The 21904-nt window shown below is 58.3% G+C and overlaps 1 protein-coding gene across 2 annotated transcripts in view; it reads left to right on the forward strand.

Annotated features, from left to right (window-relative positions):
• ITGB4 (integrin subunit beta 4) overlaps window positions 1–21904 on the forward strand; it is a gene marked incomplete at its 5' end in the record, with an annotated part of 26776 nt that continues 4872 nt past the window's right edge. The window contains 31 exons of one of the 2 annotated variants that reach the window (XM_080825831.1): window positions 1–79; window positions 1188–1270; window positions 1492–1593; window positions 1749–1953; window positions 2483–2579; window positions 3301–3472; window positions 5153–5416; window positions 5748–5837; window positions 6149–6271; window positions 6661–6825; window positions 6996–7072; window positions 7825–8027; window positions 9899–10002; window positions 10122–10220; window positions 10349–10478; window positions 11076–11198; window positions 11292–11398; window positions 12390–12423; window positions 12585–12776; window positions 13062–13165; window positions 13448–13506; window positions 13639–13662; window positions 14112–14260; window positions 14350–14529; window positions 15383–15531; window positions 17982–18186; window positions 18424–18578; window positions 18939–19119; window positions 19261–19398; window positions 21322–21504; window positions 21602–21733. In XM_080825831.1, coding sequence (XP_080681957.1) covers window positions 1–79; window positions 1188–1270; window positions 1492–1593; window positions 1749–1953; window positions 2483–2579; window positions 3301–3472; window positions 5153–5416; window positions 5748–5837; window positions 6149–6271; window positions 6661–6825; window positions 6996–7072; window positions 7825–8027; window positions 9899–10002; window positions 10122–10220; window positions 10349–10478; window positions 11076–11198; window positions 11292–11398; window positions 12390–12423; window positions 12585–12776; window positions 13062–13165; window positions 13448–13506; window positions 13639–13662; window positions 14112–14260; window positions 14350–14529; window positions 15383–15531; window positions 17982–18186; window positions 18424–18578; window positions 18939–19119; window positions 19261–19398; window positions 21322–21504; window positions 21602–21733 — 4108 coding nt within the window. Of the gene's footprint in view, window positions 80–1187; window positions 1271–1491; window positions 1594–1748; window positions 1954–2482; window positions 2580–3300; window positions 3473–5152; window positions 5417–5747; window positions 5838–6148; window positions 6272–6660; window positions 6826–6995; window positions 7073–7824; window positions 8028–9898; window positions 10003–10121; window positions 10221–10348; window positions 10479–11075; window positions 11199–11291; window positions 11399–12389; window positions 12424–12584; window positions 12777–13061; window positions 13166–13447; window positions 13507–13638; window positions 13663–14111; window positions 14261–14349; window positions 14530–15382; window positions 15532–17981; window positions 18187–18423; window positions 18579–18938; window positions 19120–19260; window positions 19399–21321; window positions 21505–21601; window positions 21734–21904 lie in introns of those variants that run through there. The other variant, XM_080825830.1, reaches the window with a different exon arrangement.

A 21904-nucleotide genomic window follows, 5' to 3' on the forward strand; every position in this document is an offset into this window, starting at 1 on the left:
ATGGCAGGACCGCGTCCCAGCTGGAGCAGGCTGCTGCTGCTGGCAGTCCTGCTGGGCATCCACCTCCCTGGGGAAATGGGTGAGTCTGGCACGCCTCTGCAGCCCCCTTCTGGGTGGGGGCACCCCTTTTGAGGTACTGCCCGTCCGCGGAGGCCAGCCCCAGGGTGTCTTTCCCCTGACGCACACTTGGCCACTCAACAAACAACCAGGGTCCGCTTCAAGGGCTGGGGAGCGCGCGGCCTAGAGCCCCGAGGAAACGGCCCACTCGGCGATCTGAGGCACTCGCAGGGTGTTTCTCACGGGAACTTGGAGGGGAGACCCACGACTCTCTTCCGGCCAGCTCCTACCATGGAAATTTTGCCTTCAGAACAGGCTGTGTTGGGGCGCCTGGGATAGGCCACGACGGGAACATGGGCGATGCCGCAAGGCAGGGTTTCCCCTCCCCCGCCAGAGCCAGTGTTAAACACCGAGCACCCACCATCACCTGGAGCCCAGGAGGCCACCCACCGTGTACACTGAGTGTACACAGTAGGTCCTCACTGTGATTTTTTTTATTAGAATTTTTCTTTTTTTTTTAAGATTTTATTTATTTATTTGAAAGAGACAGAGCGCCTGTGAGCACGAATGGGGGAGCAAGGGGCAGAGGGAGAAGCAGACTCCCCACTGAGCAGGGAGCCTGATGCGGGGCTCGATCCCAGGACTCCAGGGTCATGACCTGAGCCCAAGGCAGACGCTTCACCAACTGAGCCACCCAGGCATCCCCCTCATTGTGATTTTAACTGAGCAGAACCAAAGGGAATCCCCGTAACCCTTGGGGAAATTCCGAAGTTTTCTTTCACTCATTTACTAACAATTTTTTGTGTGCGGGGCTTGGGCTGGGGACTGGAAACAGCAATAAGCAAGACAGACACGGTCCCCTGTGCCCTGGAGGAGCAGGGGAGGGATGGCCAGGGTGTCCCCACCAGCAAATGGGCCAGCCCCGCACCATCCGGACTTGAATGAAAAGCTCAGGTGTGAGACCCCGCTCTGCCCCGGCCGTGCCAGTGGGACAGACCACCTACCCACCAGCCTCCGCTTCCTCCTCCGTAAAGCGGGAGAGAACCCCTGCCTCTCTCCAGTGCACGCGGGAAACGGCTTGGCCCCTGGTGAGGTTCATCTCACTGGGTCTGCTCGTCCCTGCCTTCCAGCGAACCGCTGCAAGAGAGCCCAGGTGAGGAGCTGCACCGAGTGCATCCGCGTGGACAGGGAATGCGCCTACTGCACGGATGAGGTGAGCCTCCGTCGCCTGCCCACCTTCCTAAGCCCAGTCCCAACGCGGCTGCCCCACCCCGCCGTGCCCCACCCCGCGATCTGGCCCAGTCCACACCTGCCGCACCCTCAGCCTAGCCTCAGGCCAGGCGGGTGTGGAACAGGCAAGGGTCAGGAGAGTTCCAGGGCTGGGACAGCCGGGGGATGGGCACTGCCTCCCCTGACCCCATCTTCTCTGGCCAGATGTTCAAGGAGCGGCGCTGCAACACCCAGGCAGAGCTGCTGGCTGCGGGCTGCCGGTGGGAGAGCCTGGTGGTCATGGAGAGCAGCTTCGAGATCACAGAGGTGCCCGGAGTGGGGGTCAAGGGAAGTGGGCTGGCCCATGCTCAAGGCCGGCTGTCTACAGGGGTCCGCCGTGTCCGCTGGCTGGGCTGAGAGGCTCCCCATCAGCTCTCTGGAGTGACCCTCCAGCCTCCCCTGTCCCCCTCCCCTGGACACAGGACGCCCAGATCAACACCAACCTGCAACGCAGCCAGGTATCGCCCCAGGGCCTGCGGGTCCGGCTGCGGCCCGGCGAGGAGCAGCACTTTGAGATGAAGGTGTTCGAGCCCGAGAAGAGCCCTATGGACCTGTACATCCTCATGGACTTCTCCAACTCCATGTCCGACGATCTGGACAACCTCAAGCAGATGGGGGAGAGACTGGGTATGGCTGGGCCAGCATGGAGGACGGCGGGGTGGGGAGCGGAGAGGGGGGCCTCATCCCGCTGGCTGGGCCCCTGCTCGGTGGGGGGCCAGGGCTCAGGATGGCTGCAGCCATGCCACAAGGAAGGATAGGATATCTGAGCCCCCCCCCCAAGAATTCCCTCCCCTCCCATTCTGAGGCAGGGGTCGCAGCCAGACCCCACTAACCACTCAGGACTTCGGAAAAGGCCCAGATGGGTGCAACAGAACCATCCAGCCCCGACAGGGAGCATATCCGTGGCTGTGAGGCCAAGACTCTGCCCAGCTCTTCTCCAGTCCCCTGGATGCCCCCTCCCTTGCTCCATGCATGACTCTGCCCCCCACCCCGAGCGCCGTTCCCCTCATCTGTGAACAGAGAGATGTTCACACGCAGGGTATTGACAGGAGGTTGTTATCCCTCTACCTCCTTCCCGAGCCAGCCCCGTGGCCCCCTCTGCTGACGTGGGGGTGTTGGGGCTCAGTCGTCCCCTCTTTTTCCTGTTGACATCCAGCCCGGGTCCTGAAGACGCTCACTGATGACTACACTATCGGATTTGGCAAGTTTGTGGACAAAGTCAGTGTCCCTCAGACAGACATGAGGCCTGAGAAGTGAGTGGCTGAGGGGATGCCAGGGGGGCTCATTTGGTGAAGCGTCCGCCTTCGGCTCAGGTCATGATCCCGGGGGCCTGGGATCGAGCCCCGCGTCAGGGTCCCTGCTCAGTGGGGAGTCTGGGAGTCTGTTTCTCCCTCTCCCTATGACCCCACCTCTCGCTTGCTTGCTCTCCAATGAATAAAAATCTTTCTAAAAAGTAAAATAAATAAAGCGCTCGCTTCGGCAGCACATATACTAAAATTGGAACGATACAGAGAAGATTAGCGCAGCCCCTGCACAAGGATGACAACGCACATTCGTGAAGTGTTCGTATTTTTCATTTGCTTCCAGACTGTGGTTGACCATGGGTGTCTGAAAGCACAGATAAGGGGGGGTGCTTCTGTATATTAAATCATCACATTGTACATTTTAAACATATTACAGCTTTGTCAGTTCTACCTCAGTAAAGTTGAGAAGAAAGCCAAGTTGAATAAATGAAATAAAATAAAGTAAAGTAAAATAAAATAATAAAATAGTCAAAAAAAAAAAGGATTGAGTGACCGAGTGGACAGGGGTCCAGCCATGGGGCTCACCTCCTCTCAACCAGGGCACTTACAAGTGTTCTGGTCGAAGCAGGCCAGTGGGATGCTTTTAGAGAGGGTGGGCACAGGGTGGGCACAGCGTGGGCAAAGGGTCTTCTCCCTGACTCTGTCTCCCTCTCCCTCCACCTCTGCCCAGGCTGAAGGAGCCCTGGCCCAACAGCGACCCCCCCTTCTCCTTTAAGAACGTCATCAGCCTGACAAACAACTTGGACGAGTTTCGGGATAAACTGCTAGGGGAGCGGATCTCAGGCAACCTGGATGCTCCTGAAGGAGGTTTTGATGCCATCCTGCAGGTGGCCGTGTGCACGGTGAGTGTCAGGGACAGCCCTGCCCACCCACACCAGGGTTGTGCTTCTCTGCAAGGGCATGAGCTGCCCACCGGCCGGCTCTGGTGCCCAGGCAATGACCCCCATGCCCAAAGACAAGTTCAGACCCCCCCAGGGAGCCCTCAGTTACGAGCCAGGTTGAGATGTGCTGGGATCCAAGGCCCCCCAGCCTGAACAGGCAGTCTGCTTTTGTACCAACCAGCAAAGCAGACGTGAATTCTGGGGTTCTGGAATCTTCCGTGCCCTGAAGCCAACCTACCCCCAATCTCCCTGCTAATGCCAGTCTTCCAGGACCCACAGTCTCCAACTGCACTGGGCAGCTGAAGAGGGTAGTTTTTACATGCACGGTGATTTTTTTCATTTTGAAAATAATAAACCTATCGTATAAACAATTTGGAAAACAAAGAACAGAAATTGCCCATAATTTCATCACAACCAGCCAGCCAGTCACTTGATACCCCACCAGCATATTTTGCACACTTTCCCTTACTTTATATAGCTGAAATCAGTGTATTTATAATTCTGAAACTTGCTTTTTTTAAAAATTAACACTATCACAAGCATTTTCGCTTGTAATACATAGTTTTCCAAACTATCCATCTATTCTTCTAACTGCCACGCACAGCTGTATCTATTTTAACTGGTCTTTTCTTTCTTTTTTTTTTCTTTTAATATTTTATTTATTTATTTGGGAAAAAGAGAGAGAGCACAACCAGGGCGAGCTGCAGAGGGAGAGGGAGAAGCAGGCTCCCCACTGAGCAGGGAGCTTGACGCGGGGTTCCATCCCAGGACCCTGGGACCATGACCCGAACCAAAGACAGACGCTCAAAAGACTAAGCCCCCCAGGCGCCCCTAACCGGACTTTTTGTTCAGCAATTGCATGTATGCATTTTCCCATGCAGTTTAAATATTCCTGCAGGGACGCCTTGGGGGCTCAGGCATTAAGCAGCTACCTTTGGCTCGGGTCATGGTCTCAGGGTCCTAGGATCGAGCCCCGCATCGGGCTCCTGGCTTGGCGGGAAGCCTGCTTCTCCCTCTCCTACTTCCCCTGCTTGTGTTCACTCTCACTGTCTCTTTATCTCTGCCAAATATATAAATAAAAAAATCTTTTAAAAAAATCAACAAAACAAGATGGGATCGGGAGGGAGACAAACCATAAGAGACTCTTAATCTCACGAAACAAACTGAGGGCTGCTGAGGGGAGGTGGGGTAGGGATAGGGTGGCTGGACGTTGGGGAGGGTATGTGAGTGAGTGCTATGGTGAGTGCTGTGAAATGTGTAAGCCTGATGATTCACAGAACTGTACCCCGGGGCAAATAATACATTATATGTTAATAAAAATAATTTTTAAAAAATCAAATTAAAAAAAAGAAAGAAAGAAGTATTCCCGCAGAGTAACTATGAAGCCTTGGGAGGCCAGTCAGATGACGCTGGCTCGGGTCTTGCGTGGTGACCACTGTGTGCACAGAGCCCGTCCGCGATCCTGGTCACGGCTTTCTGCCACCCACGGGCTGTTGGTCACGTGCATGGTCCCTGATGGGAGCACGCTGCGGCTCAGCTGAGCTCGTGCTGGGTCCTCTTCGCTCTGTCACACTCTGCACTGCGACGTACGTCCTCAGCAGGCAGCCTGCTCGACGGACCTCCCCTCCTTGTCGTTCCCAGAGGGACATTGGCTGGCGCCCCGACAGCACGCACGTGCTGGTGTTCTCCACCGAGTCCGCTTTCCACTACGAGGCGGACGGCGCCAACGTGCTGGCGGGCATCCTGAGCCGCAACGACGAGGCGTGCCACCTGGACTCCTCGGGCACCTACACGCAGTACAAGACGCAGGACTACCCGTCCGTGCCCACCCTGGTGCGCCTGCTGGGCAAGCACAACATCATCCCCATCTTCGCTGTCACCAACTACTCCTACAGCTATTATGAGGTGCGGGGCTGAGGCCTCCCGGGCCGGAGGGGGGCAGGAGGGGGCTGTGCGGGGCTTCTCAGACATCCTCCCTCCCTCCCTTCCTCCCTCCCTCCCTCCAGCTCTTCCTTCTTTCCTTCCCAAAGCTTTTGGCTGCCCCAAGGGTGGACCCCGATGGGAAGGGGAGTTCAGGTACCCATCCCCCCACCCCACTCCCAAGCGAGTAGGGGTGAGGAGGGCAGGCTCCAGGGTACGCCAGGCCTTCAGGGAGGATAGCCGCAAAGCCCCTGTCCGCATTCAGTGAGGTGAGACTGTGGAGGGCTTAGCCCCGGGCTGGCACTCTCCCCCACAGAAGCTGCACACCTACTTCCCCGTCTCCTCGCTGGGAGTGCTCCAGGAGGACTCCTCCAACATCGTGGACTTGCTGCAGGAAGCCTTCCAGGTGAGGCCCGAGCGCAGCCCCGGTCTGAGACCTTCAGGGGCAGGGCTGGAGAGGAGGCAGAGTGGGCAAAGGATGGCTCAGGTAGAGGTTGAGAAGTAGGCCAGCCATGTGAGGAAGGGCTCTGCTGCTCCCTGGGGACCCTGAGATGCCCCCCCTTAGCCTGGCCCCAAGTTCCTGCGGGCTCTGCCACTCTGACCCCCCCACTCCACCTCAGTCCTCCATGCGGCGTGGGGGGAGCTCAGCCAGACCAGGCCAGAGTGGGTGAGCCCAGGCTCCCCCTCCCAGACCGCTCATTGCTTGTCCTCCTCCAGCTCATTCGTTCCAACCTGGACATCCGGGCCCTGGAAAGCCCCCGAGGCCTGCGGACAGAGGTCACCTCTGCTATGTTTCAGAAGACGGATACCGGCTCCTTTCGCATCACACGGGGGATACCGGTAGGCCTCTGTGGGGTTTTGGGAAGGGGAGGATGGGCACAAGGCCCTGCAAGGGGGGTGGGGAGTCTGCACGAGCAGGGGCCAAGAGCATCGCCTTTATAGGCTCCTGGCTGACCCTTGGTCTCGGGGTCATGGGCATAGAGATTACTTAATAAAACAAAGATTGGTTTAAATAATAATAATAAAAAAGAGTGGTGCCTTCCGAGTCAGACAGGCCTGGGTTCGAAGCCCCCTGGGTTAACCACTTGGATGACCTGGGCGCCTTCCTAGCTTGTCCTCGTCTGCAGAGTGAAGATTAATCACAGAGCTCGGAGGGCTGCCTGGAGGAGGGAGTGGGCCACAGGTGCCTCTCATCAGCGTCCATGTGGCTGACGCTGGGGTCTTTGCAGGGCACCTACCAGGTGCAGCTGCGGGCTATGGAGGCGGTGGACGGGACCCACGTGTGCCAGCTGGGAGAAGAGGACCGGAAGGGCACCATCCATCTGAAGCCCTCCTTCTCGGACGGCCTCTGGATGGATGCCGGCATCGTCTGTGACGTGTGCCCGTGTGAGCTGGTGCGATGCGGCCCCGCCAGGCGGGAGGGAAGGGCTGGCCCCCTGCCCAGGGAGGCCCCGGGGGGTGAAGCAGAGCCTCCGGGGGGGGGAGCTCTTGCGGGGTGCCCTGAGGGGCGGAGGTAGCGGAAGGGTCCAGGGCCCTGTGACACCCCGCCATGATCTCCTTCCAGCAAAAAGAGGAGCTTTCAGCTCGCTGCAACTACCACGGAGACTTCATGTGCGGGCACTGTGTGTGCAACGAGGGCTGGTGAGTGCGCAGGAGCCTGGCCGGTCACAGAAAGGCTTGGAAAGGGGCAGGCCCCGTTCTGAGGTGGCTCCAGCTCAAAGCACTTCGAAACATGTAGACATAAAGGATGTTTCCGGGAAGAGGTGCAAAGGATCAGGACAGTGGTGGCCAGCAGGGCGTGGGGACTGGCTGATGGGGACAGACATGAGAGGGACACTTGCTTTTCACTCTGTCCCTCTGTAGTTAGCCTTCTGAACCATGCGCACATAGAATCTAATCAGAAATGAGCTCTTTGGGGCACCTGGATGGCTCAGTGGGTTAAAAGCTCTAAAAGTGGGTTAAAATGGCTCAGGTCATGATCTCAGGGTCCTGGGATCGAGCTCTGCATCGGGCTCTCTGCTCAGCGGGGAGCCTGCTTCCCCGTCTCTCTCTGCCTGCCTCTCTACCTACTTGTGATCTCTGTCTGTCAAATAAATAAATAAAATACTAAAAAAAGAAAGAAAGAAAGAAAAGAACCAAGCTCACCGTAAGGGTAGTGAGGGCTTTTAAAGCTACAAGACACTGAACAAGCCCATGGTGACTTGAGGAAGGGACGCTGGGAGGGTCTTGGGAGGGACTGGCGTTTGGGTCTCAGCTCAGGCAGGCACTGCTGTCTGTGTGACGTGGACCCTCGGAGGCTCTCTCAAAGCCTCAGCTTCCTCATCTGTATAATGGGTCAGCAAAAGCCCAGCCTTCCTCTCAGGCTGTAGGGAAGTAACCGGCTCCTTCCTCAGGAGCGGCACGACCTGCAGCTGCTCCACGGGCTCGCTGAGCGACATAAAGCCTTGCCTGCGGGAGGGCGAGGACAAGCCGTGCTCCGGCCGTGGCGAGTGCCAGTGCGGCCACTGCATCTGCTACGGAGAAGGCCGCTACGAGGGTCCGTTCTGCGAGTATGACAACTTCCAGTGTCCCCGTGCCTCTGGGGTCCTGTGTAACGGTGAGCTCAGCGGCCGCCGTGGCCAGTGTTGGGGGGCTCGGGACACCAAGGGCGACCTGGGTATCCTGACCCGGGAGGAGGGCCAGGCCAGGAGTCAGAATCCCCAAGTTTGGACCTAGCCCTCTCCGGGCTCCCCAGGTGCCTCCCCTAAGTCCATCCCAACCTGGACCTCCCTCCCCTCTACAAACTTGATGCTCAAGGCCCCTGTTCATGCTTCAGGCCACTCCCCCTGAGGTCCTGCCGTCTCTGCCCACCCTCAATGTCTGTTCTGCCATCTCATGAGGGCGGGTCCCAGTGCCGCGATGGTCCTCCCTCTCCCAGGAGATGGCACGTTTGCAGCAGGCAGGACCTGGGGGCCTGCGTCCACCATAGCCCCACGGGCTTAGTGCCTTGCAGCCAGGGCTTCCGAGCAGGGCAGGGGTCACGGAAGCCATACATAGGCCCCAGGAAGGATTGGGTGGTTGAATGGAGGAGAATCAACAAAAATCCAGCCCTCACATGCTTACTTAGCCCCAACCATCTTCTTGCCCCTGGAGGTCAGGCCCGTGCTTTCCTACCTTTCCTCCCTTCTTGCCTTTGCCTGTCATGTTTCCCCTTAAGTCCTCCACGTGGGAGTGGGCTCAAAGAAAGGAAAGGAGAACCGGGTGTATCCGGAGGAAGGCGGACATTTGGAACAGACAGAGCTGTGGGAGACGAGGGGAGGTGGAGACTGCTGGAGAAGGAAGCAGGACCAGAATGCAGGGGCTGAGGGTTCCAGTTCTGGTCTAGTCCCAACTTTTTCTTAAAGGGCCAGAAAGGAAATATTTTTGGCTTTATGAGCTATCTGGTCTCTCTCACGACTACTCAGCTCTGCCGCTGTAGCAGAAAGCAGCGATAGACGATACGTTAACGAGTGAATGTAGCTCCATTACAATAAAACTTCAGCAAAAATAGGTAGGGAGTTGGATTTGGCCTGCAGGCTGTAGTTAATCAACGCTTATTCTGGTTTAAGGATAGTAGACTTCATCCTTTGGCAAAAGGGAGTCATTGGAGGGTTTGATTTCATTTTCAAGCTATTTGTATGTTAACCTTGTATCCAGCCACTTTGGTAAAATCACTTATGAATGGGGCACCTCAGTGGCTCAGTCAGTTAAGCATCTGCCTTCGGCTCAGGTCATGATCTCGGGTCCTGGGATGGAGCCCTGTGTCGGGCTCCCTGCTCGGCGGGGAGTCTGCTTGTCCTTCTCCCTCTGCCTGCCTCTCTGCCCATGCTCTCTCTGTCTCTCTCTCAAATAAATAAAATCTTAAGAAAAAAAGGGCATTATAACTTAGAAAAATTTTAAAAATCACTTATAAAATTTAGTAACTTATCTGCAGTTTCTTTTTGCTATTTTGCGACATGTCCCTAACATATATTTTTAAAGATTTCATTTTTAAGTAATCTCTACACCCAACGTGGGGCTTGAACTTCCAACCCTGAGATCAAGAGTCACATGCTTCACTGACTGAGCCAGCCAGGCACCCCTTGTTCCTAACATTTAAAATAATGGCAGTTTTGTTTCTTCCTTTCCAATACTTACGTGTTCTATTTCTTTTTCTTACCTTATTGCATTGGCCAGAACTCGTTAGGAGTTCTTAAACCAGAGAGACACATGATTGGATTTGTGTTTTGGGATAATGACTCTGGCTGTAGAGCAGAAAGTAGAAGACAGAATGGAATCAGAGAGATGGAGGGAAGGAGATTCCAAGAAAGTGAGGGAGAGAGGGATCAGCCCCCGACTGGAGAAATCCCAGCTCAGGCTGAGCAGCCACAGCCCTCCTGGGCAGATGGGCAGCCTGGACCGCAGGAGTGAATGTGGCTCTCCTCTCCTCTCCCTCTCCCCTCTCTGCAGACCGGGGACGCTGCTCCATGGGCCAGTGTGAGTGTGAGCCTGGCTGGACAGGCTTGAGCTGTGACTGCCCTCTTAGCAATGCCACCTGCATTGACAGCAGCGGGGTAGGCGGGGGCATGAGAAGGGAGGGTAGGGTGGCAGAAGGGACCGTAGCCAGAATCACCTGCCCTCTCGGGCAGGGATGGGGGCACTGGTGCCTCACCGGTGCCTCCTCTTGTTCTAGGGCATCTGTAATGGGCGTGGCTACTGCGAGTGTGGCCGCTGCCACTGCAACCAGCAGTCACTCTACACGGACACCATCTGTGAGATCAACTACTCAGCGGTGAGGCCCAGATCACTGGGGTGTGGGCACGGGATGACAGAGGAGCCTCTGATGACAGAGGAGCCGGCCAGGTGTGTGAGTTAGGCTAAGGGAGCCACAGCCCCCATCTCCCCTCCTCTCCCACCCAGATCCGCCTGGGCCTCTGCGAGGACCTGCGCTCCTGTGTGCAGTGCCAAGCCTGGGGCACTGGTGAGAAGAAGGGCCGCATGTGCCAGGAGTGCAGCTTCAAGGTCAAGATGGTGGATGAGCTCAAGACAGGTGCGAGGCAGAGTTGAGATCGGGGCTGCTAAAAACCTAGGCAGAGGGCATCCGATAGGTAGGGGGTGTCACTCAGCTGGGCAGGGCGGTGGTGCTGGGCAGAGGGCTCACCATCCAGGTTGAGATCATGCAGACGAGAGCAAGGGAAGGGATTCCAGACTGGGGAGAGGTCACAGAACGCAGACAGGGCCCACAGACCCTGGCAGGAGGCCCAGTTGAGTAGGGACCAAAGAGTCCGGGGAGGAGGAACCTGGCTTAGGCGGGGGGCAGATAGCCAGGCCGGGATCTGAACACAATAGAGGCACATCACTGGCTCAGGGGGGCGAACAGTCTCCTCTCCTCTGGGTCAGATAAATGTTCTAGAAGCCATGTTCCTGAGTGACGCCCAGGATGGGGAGGAGGGGGCACAGACTGGCAGCCTTTAGATGCTCCTGGGTGGGGACAGGGCAGCATCCCAGCTCGGCCTGGCCCTGTGCCCTGGACCTTGCGTTCTCCCCCGGGGAGGGGCCTCCCCCACCCCGCAGTGGGCACAGTGGGCCCAGGGTAGGGAACGCCTCCCCAGGCCTGAGATGCCCTGCTGACCGTCCGTGGGCACAGCAGAGGAGGTGGTGGAGCACTGCTCCTTCCGGGACGAAGAGGACGATTGCACGTACAGCTACACGGTGGAGGGCGACGGCGCCCCTGGGCCCAACAGCACCGTCCTGGTGCACAAGAAGAAGGGTGAGCTGGCAGACGGGGCTGGTGGGCAGCCTGGCAGGTCCCAGTGGGGAGTGGGCAGTGCCCCCTCCTTCTCTTCCTCCCCTGCCTCCACAGACTGCCCGCCCAGGTCCTTCTGGTGGCTCATCCCTCTGCTCCTCTTCCTCCTGCTGCTCCTGGCACTGCTGCTGCTGCTCTGCTGGAAGTACTGCGCCTGCTGCAAGGTGGGGGCTCCTCGGGCCCGCCCCCCGCAGGGGGCCCTGCTCACCCCAGGGGCCCCATCCCCCACCGGGTCCCCACTTACCCCAGGGGTCCCATCCCCCATGAGGGGCCCCATCCCCTACCAGGGTCCCCACTGACCCCAGCCAAGGTCCCCACCCCCCCCGCCAGGGTTCCCATCCCCCACCAGGTTCCCACCTCCCACCGGTGCCCCCCCTTACCCCAGGGGTCCCACTCGCCTGAGGGCCCCACCCCACCAAGGTCCTCATAGGTGGCAGAGGCCAGGTGACCCTACGTCTTCCGCCCAGCTCTAGTGGCCTCCCCACCCCAGCCCTTTGCCTCTGCCGACCATCGGCGGCCTGGACCTGAGACGACCTGTTCTCAGGTCAGGCACATGCGAAGGGCCATGGGAGCCAACAGGGAAGAGAGGGCCTTGCCCGCCGGGAGCTGATAGTCTCACCGGGCAGAAGAGCTAGAAAGGCAGGAAAGCATGGAGGATGGCCCAGCACAGAATACTGAATCGTAGGAACAGAGAAGACACCACGTAGTAGCCCCAGGATTGTGGGATATTAATGTGTGTTACAGAGAAAAAGACGTCTATGATCAAATACATTTGAGAAAGAGGCTGCTTCTCTGCAGGACATCTCAGAGCCTTTGATCTAGTTGTATGCATAGCGAAACCCTAAGAGGGGCACGGGGAATGACGTCAGTGCTTCTCAAATGGATTCGATCATAGATCCTTTACTTAAGAGACATTCTGGCAGGACCAGGGTCCCCTGGCACAAACTTCGGGAATCCTCTGCCCCCATCACCCTCTGTACTCACCCAGTATGCTCCACACCTAGATCCCTTCAACTTCCGTGATATCCTGGTGTCTGGGGAAGGCACTGTTGCCCCGCCGGACCATTGGCATGGAGAGGGGGGTAGCTGGAGGGGCTACCGTGAGCTGAGGCAGCCGTCCCAGCCCTTATCCACCCCCCCTACCCTGTCTTCTAGGCTTGCCTGGCACTTCTCCCTTGCTGCAACCGAGGTATTGGCCCAGCACCTGCGGGGGCCGCAAGGGCTCTGACCACACCTCCTGGATAGGGTGGAGGGGAAGTAGGGGCTGAGTCTGGAACAGAGGCAGGCGGTCTGGGGTCCCGGCGGGGAGGGTCTAGGGTGAGGCCCCATGTGGAGGACCCCATCCCGCAGGTCACATGGTGGGCTTCAAGGAAGACCACTACATGCTGCGGGAGAACCTGATGGCCTCGGACCACCTGGACACGCCCATGCTTCGCAGTGGGAACCTCAAGGGACGGGACATGGTCCGATGGAAAATCACCAACAACGTGCAGCGGCCCGGCTTTGCCAGCCACGCCTCCAGCACCAACCCCACGGAGCTGGGTGAGGACGGGAGCTTGGCACTGCGGCTCCCGGCAGTGTCCCTGGGGCCCAGGGCCCGGGGCCCATTCCCCACCATCCCAGGGTTCCAGTCACAGCATTCCTGTTCTCTCTGGGTGTTGGGTGCGCGCAGGGGCTTGGCTTCGACCCTTCCTGATGGGGCTCTGGACCTCAGGATCTCGGCACACCGGTCCCCCTGCCCCCCCCATCTTAGCATGGCTCCCGGAGGGTCTCCCAGGGTGCCTGCCGTGCGGGAGGCTGATGACCCCCATCCCTGCCTGTCCCTAGTGCCCTACGGGCTGTCCCTGCGCCTCGCCCGCCTTTGCACTGAGAACCTGCTGAAGCCTGACACTCGAGAGTGTAACCAGCTGCGCCAGGAGGTGGAGGAGAATGTAAGGGCCAGAACAGCTGATCTCTGGGTGCAGGGGTGACCCCGGGAGAGGGAGAGCAGAGGGAAAACTGCTGTGGAACCTGGATTTTTCCAAGTAGGAAAGAGGGGCTTCCTTGGACATGGGCCTGGCCTGGGATCATCCTATGAATATTTCCAGAAGGGGACAAGGCAACGTGCAGGCCCCTGTGCATGTCCCCGGCCAACCACGCCCATTGGGCCTGGATGGCTCTGAGTAGGGAGGCTTGCACAGGGCCCCAGCCTCACGCCTTTCCTTGCCTGGCAGCTGAATGAGGTGTACCGACAGATCACAGACTCACACAAGCTCCAGCACACCAAGTTCCGGTGGGTCCTGGGGGCCCAGGGAGGGTGGGGGGAGCTGCCCAGACCGCCCACTCTAGGGGACACCCCCCAAGCGGGGCATGGTTGCACCCCAGACACTGTGCGGCTCACAGCCCCCCTCTTGGTCCCCTACAGGCAGCAGCCCAACGCCGGGAAAAAGTGAGTTGAAGGCACACAGGTGGGGCAGCCCCAGGTCAAGTGTCTTGCCCCCAGTTACCTGGTTACTGAGAACTAGAGCCCGGATTTGAACCCAGCCTGTCTGACCCCAGCACCCATACCCATAGCATCGTTTCTGTCCTGCATCTGCTCCTGAGAGCCCGCCTGAAGGGGGGTGGCTGGGAGGGTCTAAGGAGGGGCCCCATTTCATAGATGAGGACCCTGAGGCTCCAGGGGGCAGAGTGGCTCGACTGAGGCTTGGGGTGAGGTGGCGGGACCAGCCTGGGCCACCAGGATGGCCGGGTTCCAAAGACCCCGCACCTTTTGCTGCCAGGCATCTTGTCCCACGCTGGGGAGAGGACAGGCAGGAGGGTAGGGGATAGGGGGCAAGTGCCAGTGTCGTGGCTAGCCTGACATTCCCACCTAACTCCCCGTCCCCGCCCCCGCCCCAGGCAGGACCACACCATCGTGGACACGGTGCTGATGGCGCCCCGCTCCGCCAAGCAGGCCCTGCTGAAGCTGACAGAGAAGCACGTAGAACAGGGGTCCTTCCATGAACTCAAGGTGGCCCCAGGCTACTACACCCTCACGGCAGACCAGGGTAGGCAGCCTGCACCGCTCCCTGGCGCCTCCTCCCCCGCTGGGGCCCCCTGGCCACTATCTGACTGACCCTCTCCAACACCCACCCAGATGCGCGGGGCATGGTGGAATTCCAGGAGGGCGTGGAGCTCGTAGACGTGCGGGTACCCCTCTTCATCCGGCCCGAGGACGACGACGAGAAGCAGCTGCTGGTGGAGGCCATCGACGTACCCATGGGCACTGCTACCCTCGGCCGCCGCCTGGTGAACATCACCATCATCAAGGAGCAAGGTAGGTCAGGGCAGAGGGAGCAGAGGGCGTAGAAAGGGGGCTCTGGGAACCCTTTTTCCTCCTTTTATCTGAGCAGAAATGGGGCCTGGCCATGTGGCCCAGGCAAGTCACTCAACCTCTGTGAGCCTTGGTTTCTCCATCTGTAAAATGGGCATCATCAGGCTCCTGCAAGGCGTATGTGTCTGTTCTTCGCTGCACAGTGTCTGGTCGTGACACTCATGAGGGAGCTTCTGTTCTAACCGTCGTAGGGCGCTGGGTCCTCCTGAAGCTGCCCTCGTCCATCCCCCTGTCCTCCCATCCTTTCTGGCCTCCGAACTTCGGAGGTTGAATGAATGTCCCTAGGATGCCAGGACAGCAGAGAGGAAGGGCTGTGGGAGTTGGTTTCACCCACGCCCGTCCTGGGGGGAAACACGGCACTGTACAGGCGACACCCTCGTTGCCTTCCCTACCTGCTCCTCGGGGAAGCCCGGGTTGTTGATGACCGTCCTCCCTGTATCCGGAGGGCCTGCTGGGCCCCTGAGCCCTCCTGCCCACCTGCTCCAGCAAACACAGGACTCCGTCCTGCTCTGCCCCAGCCCTTGGTCTCGGGGCCTCCTCTCTGGCTGTGCCCCTGCCTGGCCTCCTTTCTCTGCCCTGAAACATCCAGGACGCCAGTGGGACGCCGTTCCAGCCCCCTGGCTCTCCTCTGGAAGAATTTCCCACTCCCTTGCTCTGCTCTCCCCAGAGGGCAGTGGGACGAGGAAGGATGGGCAGACTCCTGGAGTTGAGGCCGGGCAGGACCAGAGGGCAGGTGGGTGTTGAGAAGGGGCCGCGGCCGGCCGGGTCGCCCTGACTGCCGTCTGGGTCCTTGCAGCCAGCGGGGTAGTGTCTTTCGAGAAGGCCGAGTACATGGTCAGCGGCGGGGAGCAAGTGGCCCGCATTCCTGTCATCCGGCGCATCCTGGACAATGGCAAGTCCCAGGTCTCCTACCGCACGCAGGACAACACTGCCCAGGGCAACCGGGTAAGTCTCCGCCATGGGGTCAGTGGCATCTCCGGGGGACCCAGCGAGAGCAGGACATGGCCATTTGGCAGCAGCGGTGTCTCGTTCCCCGAAAGGGCCAGTGGTGCCTGAGGTGAGGCCCCATCACTGCCAGGGATATGTCTAGATCATTCATGTCTCCTTCCAACAAGCCATCAAGGGTCTCAGGGCCTCCAGACCCTTCACACTGAAATAGACTTCTCCATCTGCCCCAATCCTGGGGCTTTAGGCTTCTTTTTTTTCCCCCTTAAGATTTTATTTATTTATTTATTTGAGAGAGAGAACGAGCAGCGGGGAGGGGCAGAGGGAGAGGGACAAGCAGACTCCATGCCAAGGACAGAGCCCAATGAGGGGCTCGATCCCAGGACCCTGAGGTCATGACCTGAGCCGAAATCAGGAGTTTGATGCTTAACCGACTGAGCCACCCAGGCGCCCCCCCACCCAGGGTTTTGGGCTTCTTAGGGTGGGATGAGAGGCCACACAGTCCCTGGGCAGACTCCCCAAGGAACTGTCTCCGTTTGCCTGGAAGGCCCTCCCAGGGCCAAGAGCAAGAGGCAACCCTTGAAGGCAGGGAGTGCCTGGCACGCGGGCCCACGTCACCTCTGTCACGGGGCCTGAGTCTCCGGGAACCAAACCCAGGTGTTGCATGTGCTGTCTTGGCTTCCAGGTTTGTGTTTCTGAATTTATTATCAACACGTACAAGCTAAAAATATTTATACCAGCAATTGACTCAGCGGGTAATAGAATGTGGTCTCCTGGGCCCACAGGCCTGTTAGGCAAATGCAGGGGAGCATGTGCGCTCGGGCTCGGGCTCCGGCAGCCTGGCCACACCCTCTTCCGCCTTTTACTCTACTGAACAGTTCCCATCACCACTCCTGTGCTCCCAGTCAAAGTTCCAAAGAAGAATTGTAGGTCCGTAAGTTTCACTGAATACACCATATTATCTAAGAGATTCTGGCAATCCTGTTGTGCGTTCATAAAGATACTTGGTATTTATGTGTTTTTAGAAACATTATTATTATTCCCCAACTTTTTATTTTGAAAAACTTCAAGCCTGCAGAGAAAAGACTAATAAAATCAGCACCCATTTACCCTTGACAGAGAGTCGCCAACTAATAATGGTTTTCTCTCTCTCCTTCCCTACAAGATGCCCGTACCTAGACACAGAATTATGCGTGGATGTATATCTCTTATCTGTAACTGTAGAGACCCCGGGAGAGACAGTTGTGTTCCATTTCATTTTGTTTGACGAACTATTCAAAGTAAGCAGTAGACATCACGGTAGACATCACGTAGGCTCCCACTGAGAACAAGGCTATGCTACACAACGTTGTCATTACCAACTTTAAGAAAGCTCACATTGTTGCATTACCTAATAATCGGTCCATATTCAGATATGTTCACGCGTCCCCACAATGTCCTCGATAGCTCTTTCCCTCCCCCCACCCCCGCCCCCAATCCAGGAAACAGTCAAGGATCTGGCATTGCATTTTTTTATGTGTCTGAAGTCTCCTTTAATTTGGTACAATTCTCCTGCTTTGTCTTTTGTGACTTTGACGTTTGGAAATGTTCTAGCAGGTAACTCCTGCTTTCCTTAAATTTCTTTCTATTTGCCCCTTGCTGGGCCTGGACTTGAAATGTTAGTTTGCAGCGCCACCTAGTGGTCGCAGCGCACCCCAGTTGCAGCGGATGGCCCCATTCTACACTCGCGTTCCAGAAACTCCGGAGAGTTCTGATGCTTTGAATGAAGAAAGCTGGAGGGGCCCCTGGGCGGCTCCGTCAATTAAGCATCTGCCTTTGGTTCAGGTCATGGTCTCAGGGTCTTGGGATTGAGCCCCGTGGCGGGGGGGGTCCCTGCTCAGCAGGGTGTCTTCTTCTCCCTCTCCCTCTGACCCTACCCCTGCTTGCGCGCTCTCTCTCTCAAATAAATAAAAGCTTAAAAAAAAAAAAAAAAAGGAAAAGAAAAGAAAGAAGAAAGCTGGAGCTGATGGAGGCACCCTACCCGGGAGGCAGGGCCTGGGACCTGGTGGGATCCCAGACTTCAGAGCCACATTTGAGGGCGGGGGTTCCTCCCTCCCTGGGTGGAGCCTGCCAGTGTGGGACTCTCTGTATCTTCACATCCCCAGCTCTGGGTCTTGGTTCAAAGCTCAGCTCTACCACAATCACCTGTGCGAACTTGGGCAAGTTTCTCCACCTGTGTGTGCCCCGGTTCCCCATCTGTGAACAGGGGACAGTAGTAGCTCCAACTCACAGCGCTGTGGGGTCAAATGAGCTAATAATTTGCAAAGTGCTCGATGCATGGAGTAGGTGCGGGGAGCAGGGAGGTGCTATAGCAACGTGAGCCATGTCGTGTCCACATGGGATGGTCTCTGTCGGATACATAAGATCAGGGTGGAGGTCCGGGTCTGACCCTGACCCCGCCCCACTCCCAGGACTACATCCCCGCAGAGGGTGAGCTGCTCTTCCAACCTGGGGAGACCTGGAAGGAATTACAGGTGAAGCTCCTGGAGCTGCAGGAGGTGGACTCCCTCCTGCGGGGCCGCCAGACCCGCCGCTTCCACATTCAGCTCACCAACCCCAAGTTCGGGGCCCGCCTGGGCCAGCCCCACTCAGCCACCGTCACCATTGGGGACCCAGGTGCGCCGAGCCAGGGATGTGGTTAAGCAGGTGCAGAGGGAGGGCTGGGGGTGGGGGGCCTCTCCACGGAGGCTGCCAGTCTTGGCAAGTAAAAATACGGGCCTGGGGGGCAGCTGTCAGCTGAGTGCTGGTGGGCAAGGGTGGGGGGGACCCCCCTGGCGGTGAGGGTGGGTTCTTGCCTCCATCAAAGAGGGGGCGGCTGAGCTGGCTGCCGCGCTCAGGCTTGGCTCCCTACAGACGAACTGGACCGGAACTTCACAAGCCAGACACTGTCATCATTCCCTCACCATGGTGACCTGGGCGCCCCACAGAACCCCAATGCCAAGGCTGCCGGGTCCCGGAAGATCCACTTCAACTGGCTGCCCCCTCCTGGCAAGCCAGCAGGGTACAGGGTAAGGTGGGAGGCAGAGGGGTGTGGAGGGGGAGGCCTGGTATCCGCTGGGGACGTGAGCCACCTGGAGCCAGAGGGCCCGTGAGGTGGCGGAGCGGGCATGCTTGGCCCACCGGGGACAGGGGGAACCGCCATCTGCCTGGGGAAGAGGAAAGACCCATCCCTGAAGTTTTCAGACATTTGCCTTCCTTCCTGGAATGTGGCCCCTCCACCCACCTCGGAGACACCCCAGTTCTGCCCCAGCCCTGGCAAGTCACCAACCCCTCGGTGTCTCATCTGCACAAGAGCAGGAGGTCCATGGAGGGACGAGCCGCTCTGGCCATTGCCGCTCCCCACTGACCCGATCCTCCCCTGGGGGCAGGTCAAATATTGGATCCAGGGTGACTCTGAGTCCGAAGCCCACCTGCTTGACAGCAAGGTGCCCTCGGCGGAGCTCACCAACCTCTACCCGTATTGTGACTATGAGATGAAGGTGTGCGCCTATGGGCCCCAGGGCGAGGGTCCCTACAGCTCCTTGGTGTCCTGCCGCACACACCAGGAAGGTGAGGCCTCACCACCTGTGTCTACCCCGACCACCCTGATGCCCGGCTCTGCCCCACTCCCCCATCACCTCCCAGAACCCAGCCCTCCCTCTGCCGCTGCTGACAGCTTTCTTCCTGTACTGCCCCCCTCCCCTGCCCCAGTACCCAGTGAGCCAGGGCGGCTGGCCTTCAATGTCGTCTCCTCCACTGTGACCCAGCTGAGCTGGGCTGAGCCCGCTGAGACCAACGGCGAAATCACGGCCTATGAGGTCTGCTACGGCTTGGTCAACGAGGACAACCGTAAGGACCTGGACCCCTCCAACCCTGGGGACGGCAGGAAGGGGAGGGGACAAAGAGCAGGAGGGATCCCTGTGGTCCGCCCCCACGGTTGCCTGAGGCATCATCAGGTTTGCGGTCAGGTTTGGGCTGGTCACGTCCCAAGGCCAAGAGCAGAAGCACACAGGGCAGGTGGGGACGGGAGGCGCAACACAGATGTGCAGTGAGGTCACAAGATCAGGGGTGCCTTCCCATACAGGGAACCAGGGTGCCTCATTTTCACATGGTTTTCTTGGGGCCAAAGAAGAGTTGCCAGATTTAGCAAATAGAGGATACCCTGAGTTTCAGATAAACAATTTTTTTAGTCCTACTTATGTAACATTTTACTTGGCCACATCGTTATTTCCTCCCAGGCCTGGAAGGGAGGGGAGGGGGGGCAACCCCACCAACTGCCAAGACGAGACAGTGAGGGGAATCAGTTCCACAACCACCTGGTACGGGGACCTCCTGCTTGTGCCCTCGCTTCTCCTTGGTCCATCCCAGGGGCGGGGAGCTCACCATCTCATACATCCTCTGGGCCTTAACGTGGGTCAGGCTCAGCACTCCCGGCGCAGCCCAGCAGGGCGGAGAGCGGAGAGATTATTCCAGACGTCAGATTTGTTGCTCTTTAGCAGCCAAGCAGACCACACACGGCGTCACCAGCTGCGTCCCACCTTTGGTGCATCCTGGGTTTCTAACCCACCCATGACCACTATTACAGAGACACTGTTACGCCTGTAATCTCAGGAGTGATATGTATCCTGTCGAAAGTTCATTTCCAACGATTTCAGCCATGGCTTCTGCTTGCTGAGATCTCCGCTGTGTCCTGGAATGTGCCAGATGGCCCACCTGGCCAAGGGCATCAGGGCTTTGGCGGGTGCCCCTCTCCCCCTCGCCCCCTAGCTGACAGGGATGTGAGGGGTGGGCCAAGAAACAGTGCCCACCTTGGCAGCTAGAGACCTCCCCCGGGCTGGGGGGCCTCCACCAACCATTTCTTTTTAAGCACAGTTGTTTGCTAGGGGCTGACACCAAGCTTATGAGGTATCATTTTCCAGAAGCCTCCTTTGGACCTCTTTGGAGACGGGGACTTCTTCTGGCCTCCAGTCTTTTGTGCCTTCTCTGGTTTCCCAGAAGGCTTCCAGCAGGGCAGACCCCTTCATTTTTTTTTTTTTTTTTTTAAGATTTTGTGTATTTATTTGGCAGAGAAAGAGCGAGAGAGGGAACACAAGCAGGGGGAGTGGGGGAGGGAGAAGCAGGCTTCCCACTGAGCAGGGAGCCCAATGCGGGCCTTGATTCCAGGACCCTGGGATCAGGGCTTAAGCTGAAGGCAGACCCCTAACAACTGAGCCACCCAGGCACCCCATGGCAGACCCCTTCTTGTTGGGCCTGGGCCTAAACCCAGAACTTGCCCTGAGCTACGGCGGTCATGTTCTCCTTTCTCCCAGGGCTGCGTGTCCACCCTTCTAGGTGCTCGTGGGTTAGGGTAAGGGGGCCCCACGGCAGCTGTGGTGGGTGTTGGGCCATCTCTGCCCTCAGCACCTGGGGTTTAGTGGTGGGCAACGAGGCACAGGTGCCCTCACCGCCAGAATGTGTGTCCGGTGGAGGTGCCCTGGACACAGGGCCATTGCGGCGCCAATCAGTAGAGGTGACAGCGAAGCCACCTTGAGTCTTGTCCTGGCTCTGCCACTTAAGGATGAGCCCTTCAGATGGTGACACTTCTTGAAACCAGTCTTGCCCAGGTTCTCAGGGCTTGGCGTGACCCGGGATTCCCGCAGCTGCTTGCTCCCGGCCTTGTTCCCTGTGCTCTCTGGGAAGTAAAGAGCCCACACAGGGGGGCTGCTGCATCAGAGGGGGCTAGGCCAGGCAGGAAGCTAGCATGACCCGTCTGAGGCACTCTCCCTGCCCCAGGACCCATCGGGCCCATGAAGAAGGTGTTGGTGGACAGTCCCAAGAGGCGGATGCTGCTCATTGAGAACCTTCGGGAGTCCCAGCCATACCGCTACACGGTGAAGGCGCGCAATGGGGCAGGCTGGGGCCCGGAGCGGGAGGCCATCATCAACCTGGCCACCCAGCCCAAGCGACCCATGTCCAGTGAGTGGGGGTGGGGAGCAGAGGAGGGGGGCAGGCGGGACAGAGGAGGCCGGGAGGCCAGGGCTGGGGCCCTGGCTCACCCCTCCCACTCCTGCAGTCCCCATCATCCCGGACATCCCCATTGTGGACGCCCAGTGCGGGGAAGACTACGAAAGCTTCCTCATGTACAGCGATGACGTTCTACGCTCCCCTGCTGGCAGCCAGAGGCCTAGCGTCTCCGATGACACTGGTGAGTGGGTCTGGGATCTGTGACAGGAAGTCCCGGGGAGGAGGTGGGGCTGTCACTGGTGTCCAGAGAAAGCAAAGGAGCCAGTGACCACCAGGCATAGAGAGCAAGACTAGAAGCCCCTCTTGGTTCCACACAGGAATCGGCAGAGCCTGCCATCTGGCGGGTGCCACG

This window comes from Martes martes (genome assembly GCF_963455335.1).
Source record: "Martes martes genome assembly, chromosome: 16".
Classification (NCBI taxonomy): domain Eukaryota; kingdom Metazoa; phylum Chordata; class Mammalia; order Carnivora; family Mustelidae; genus Martes; species Martes martes.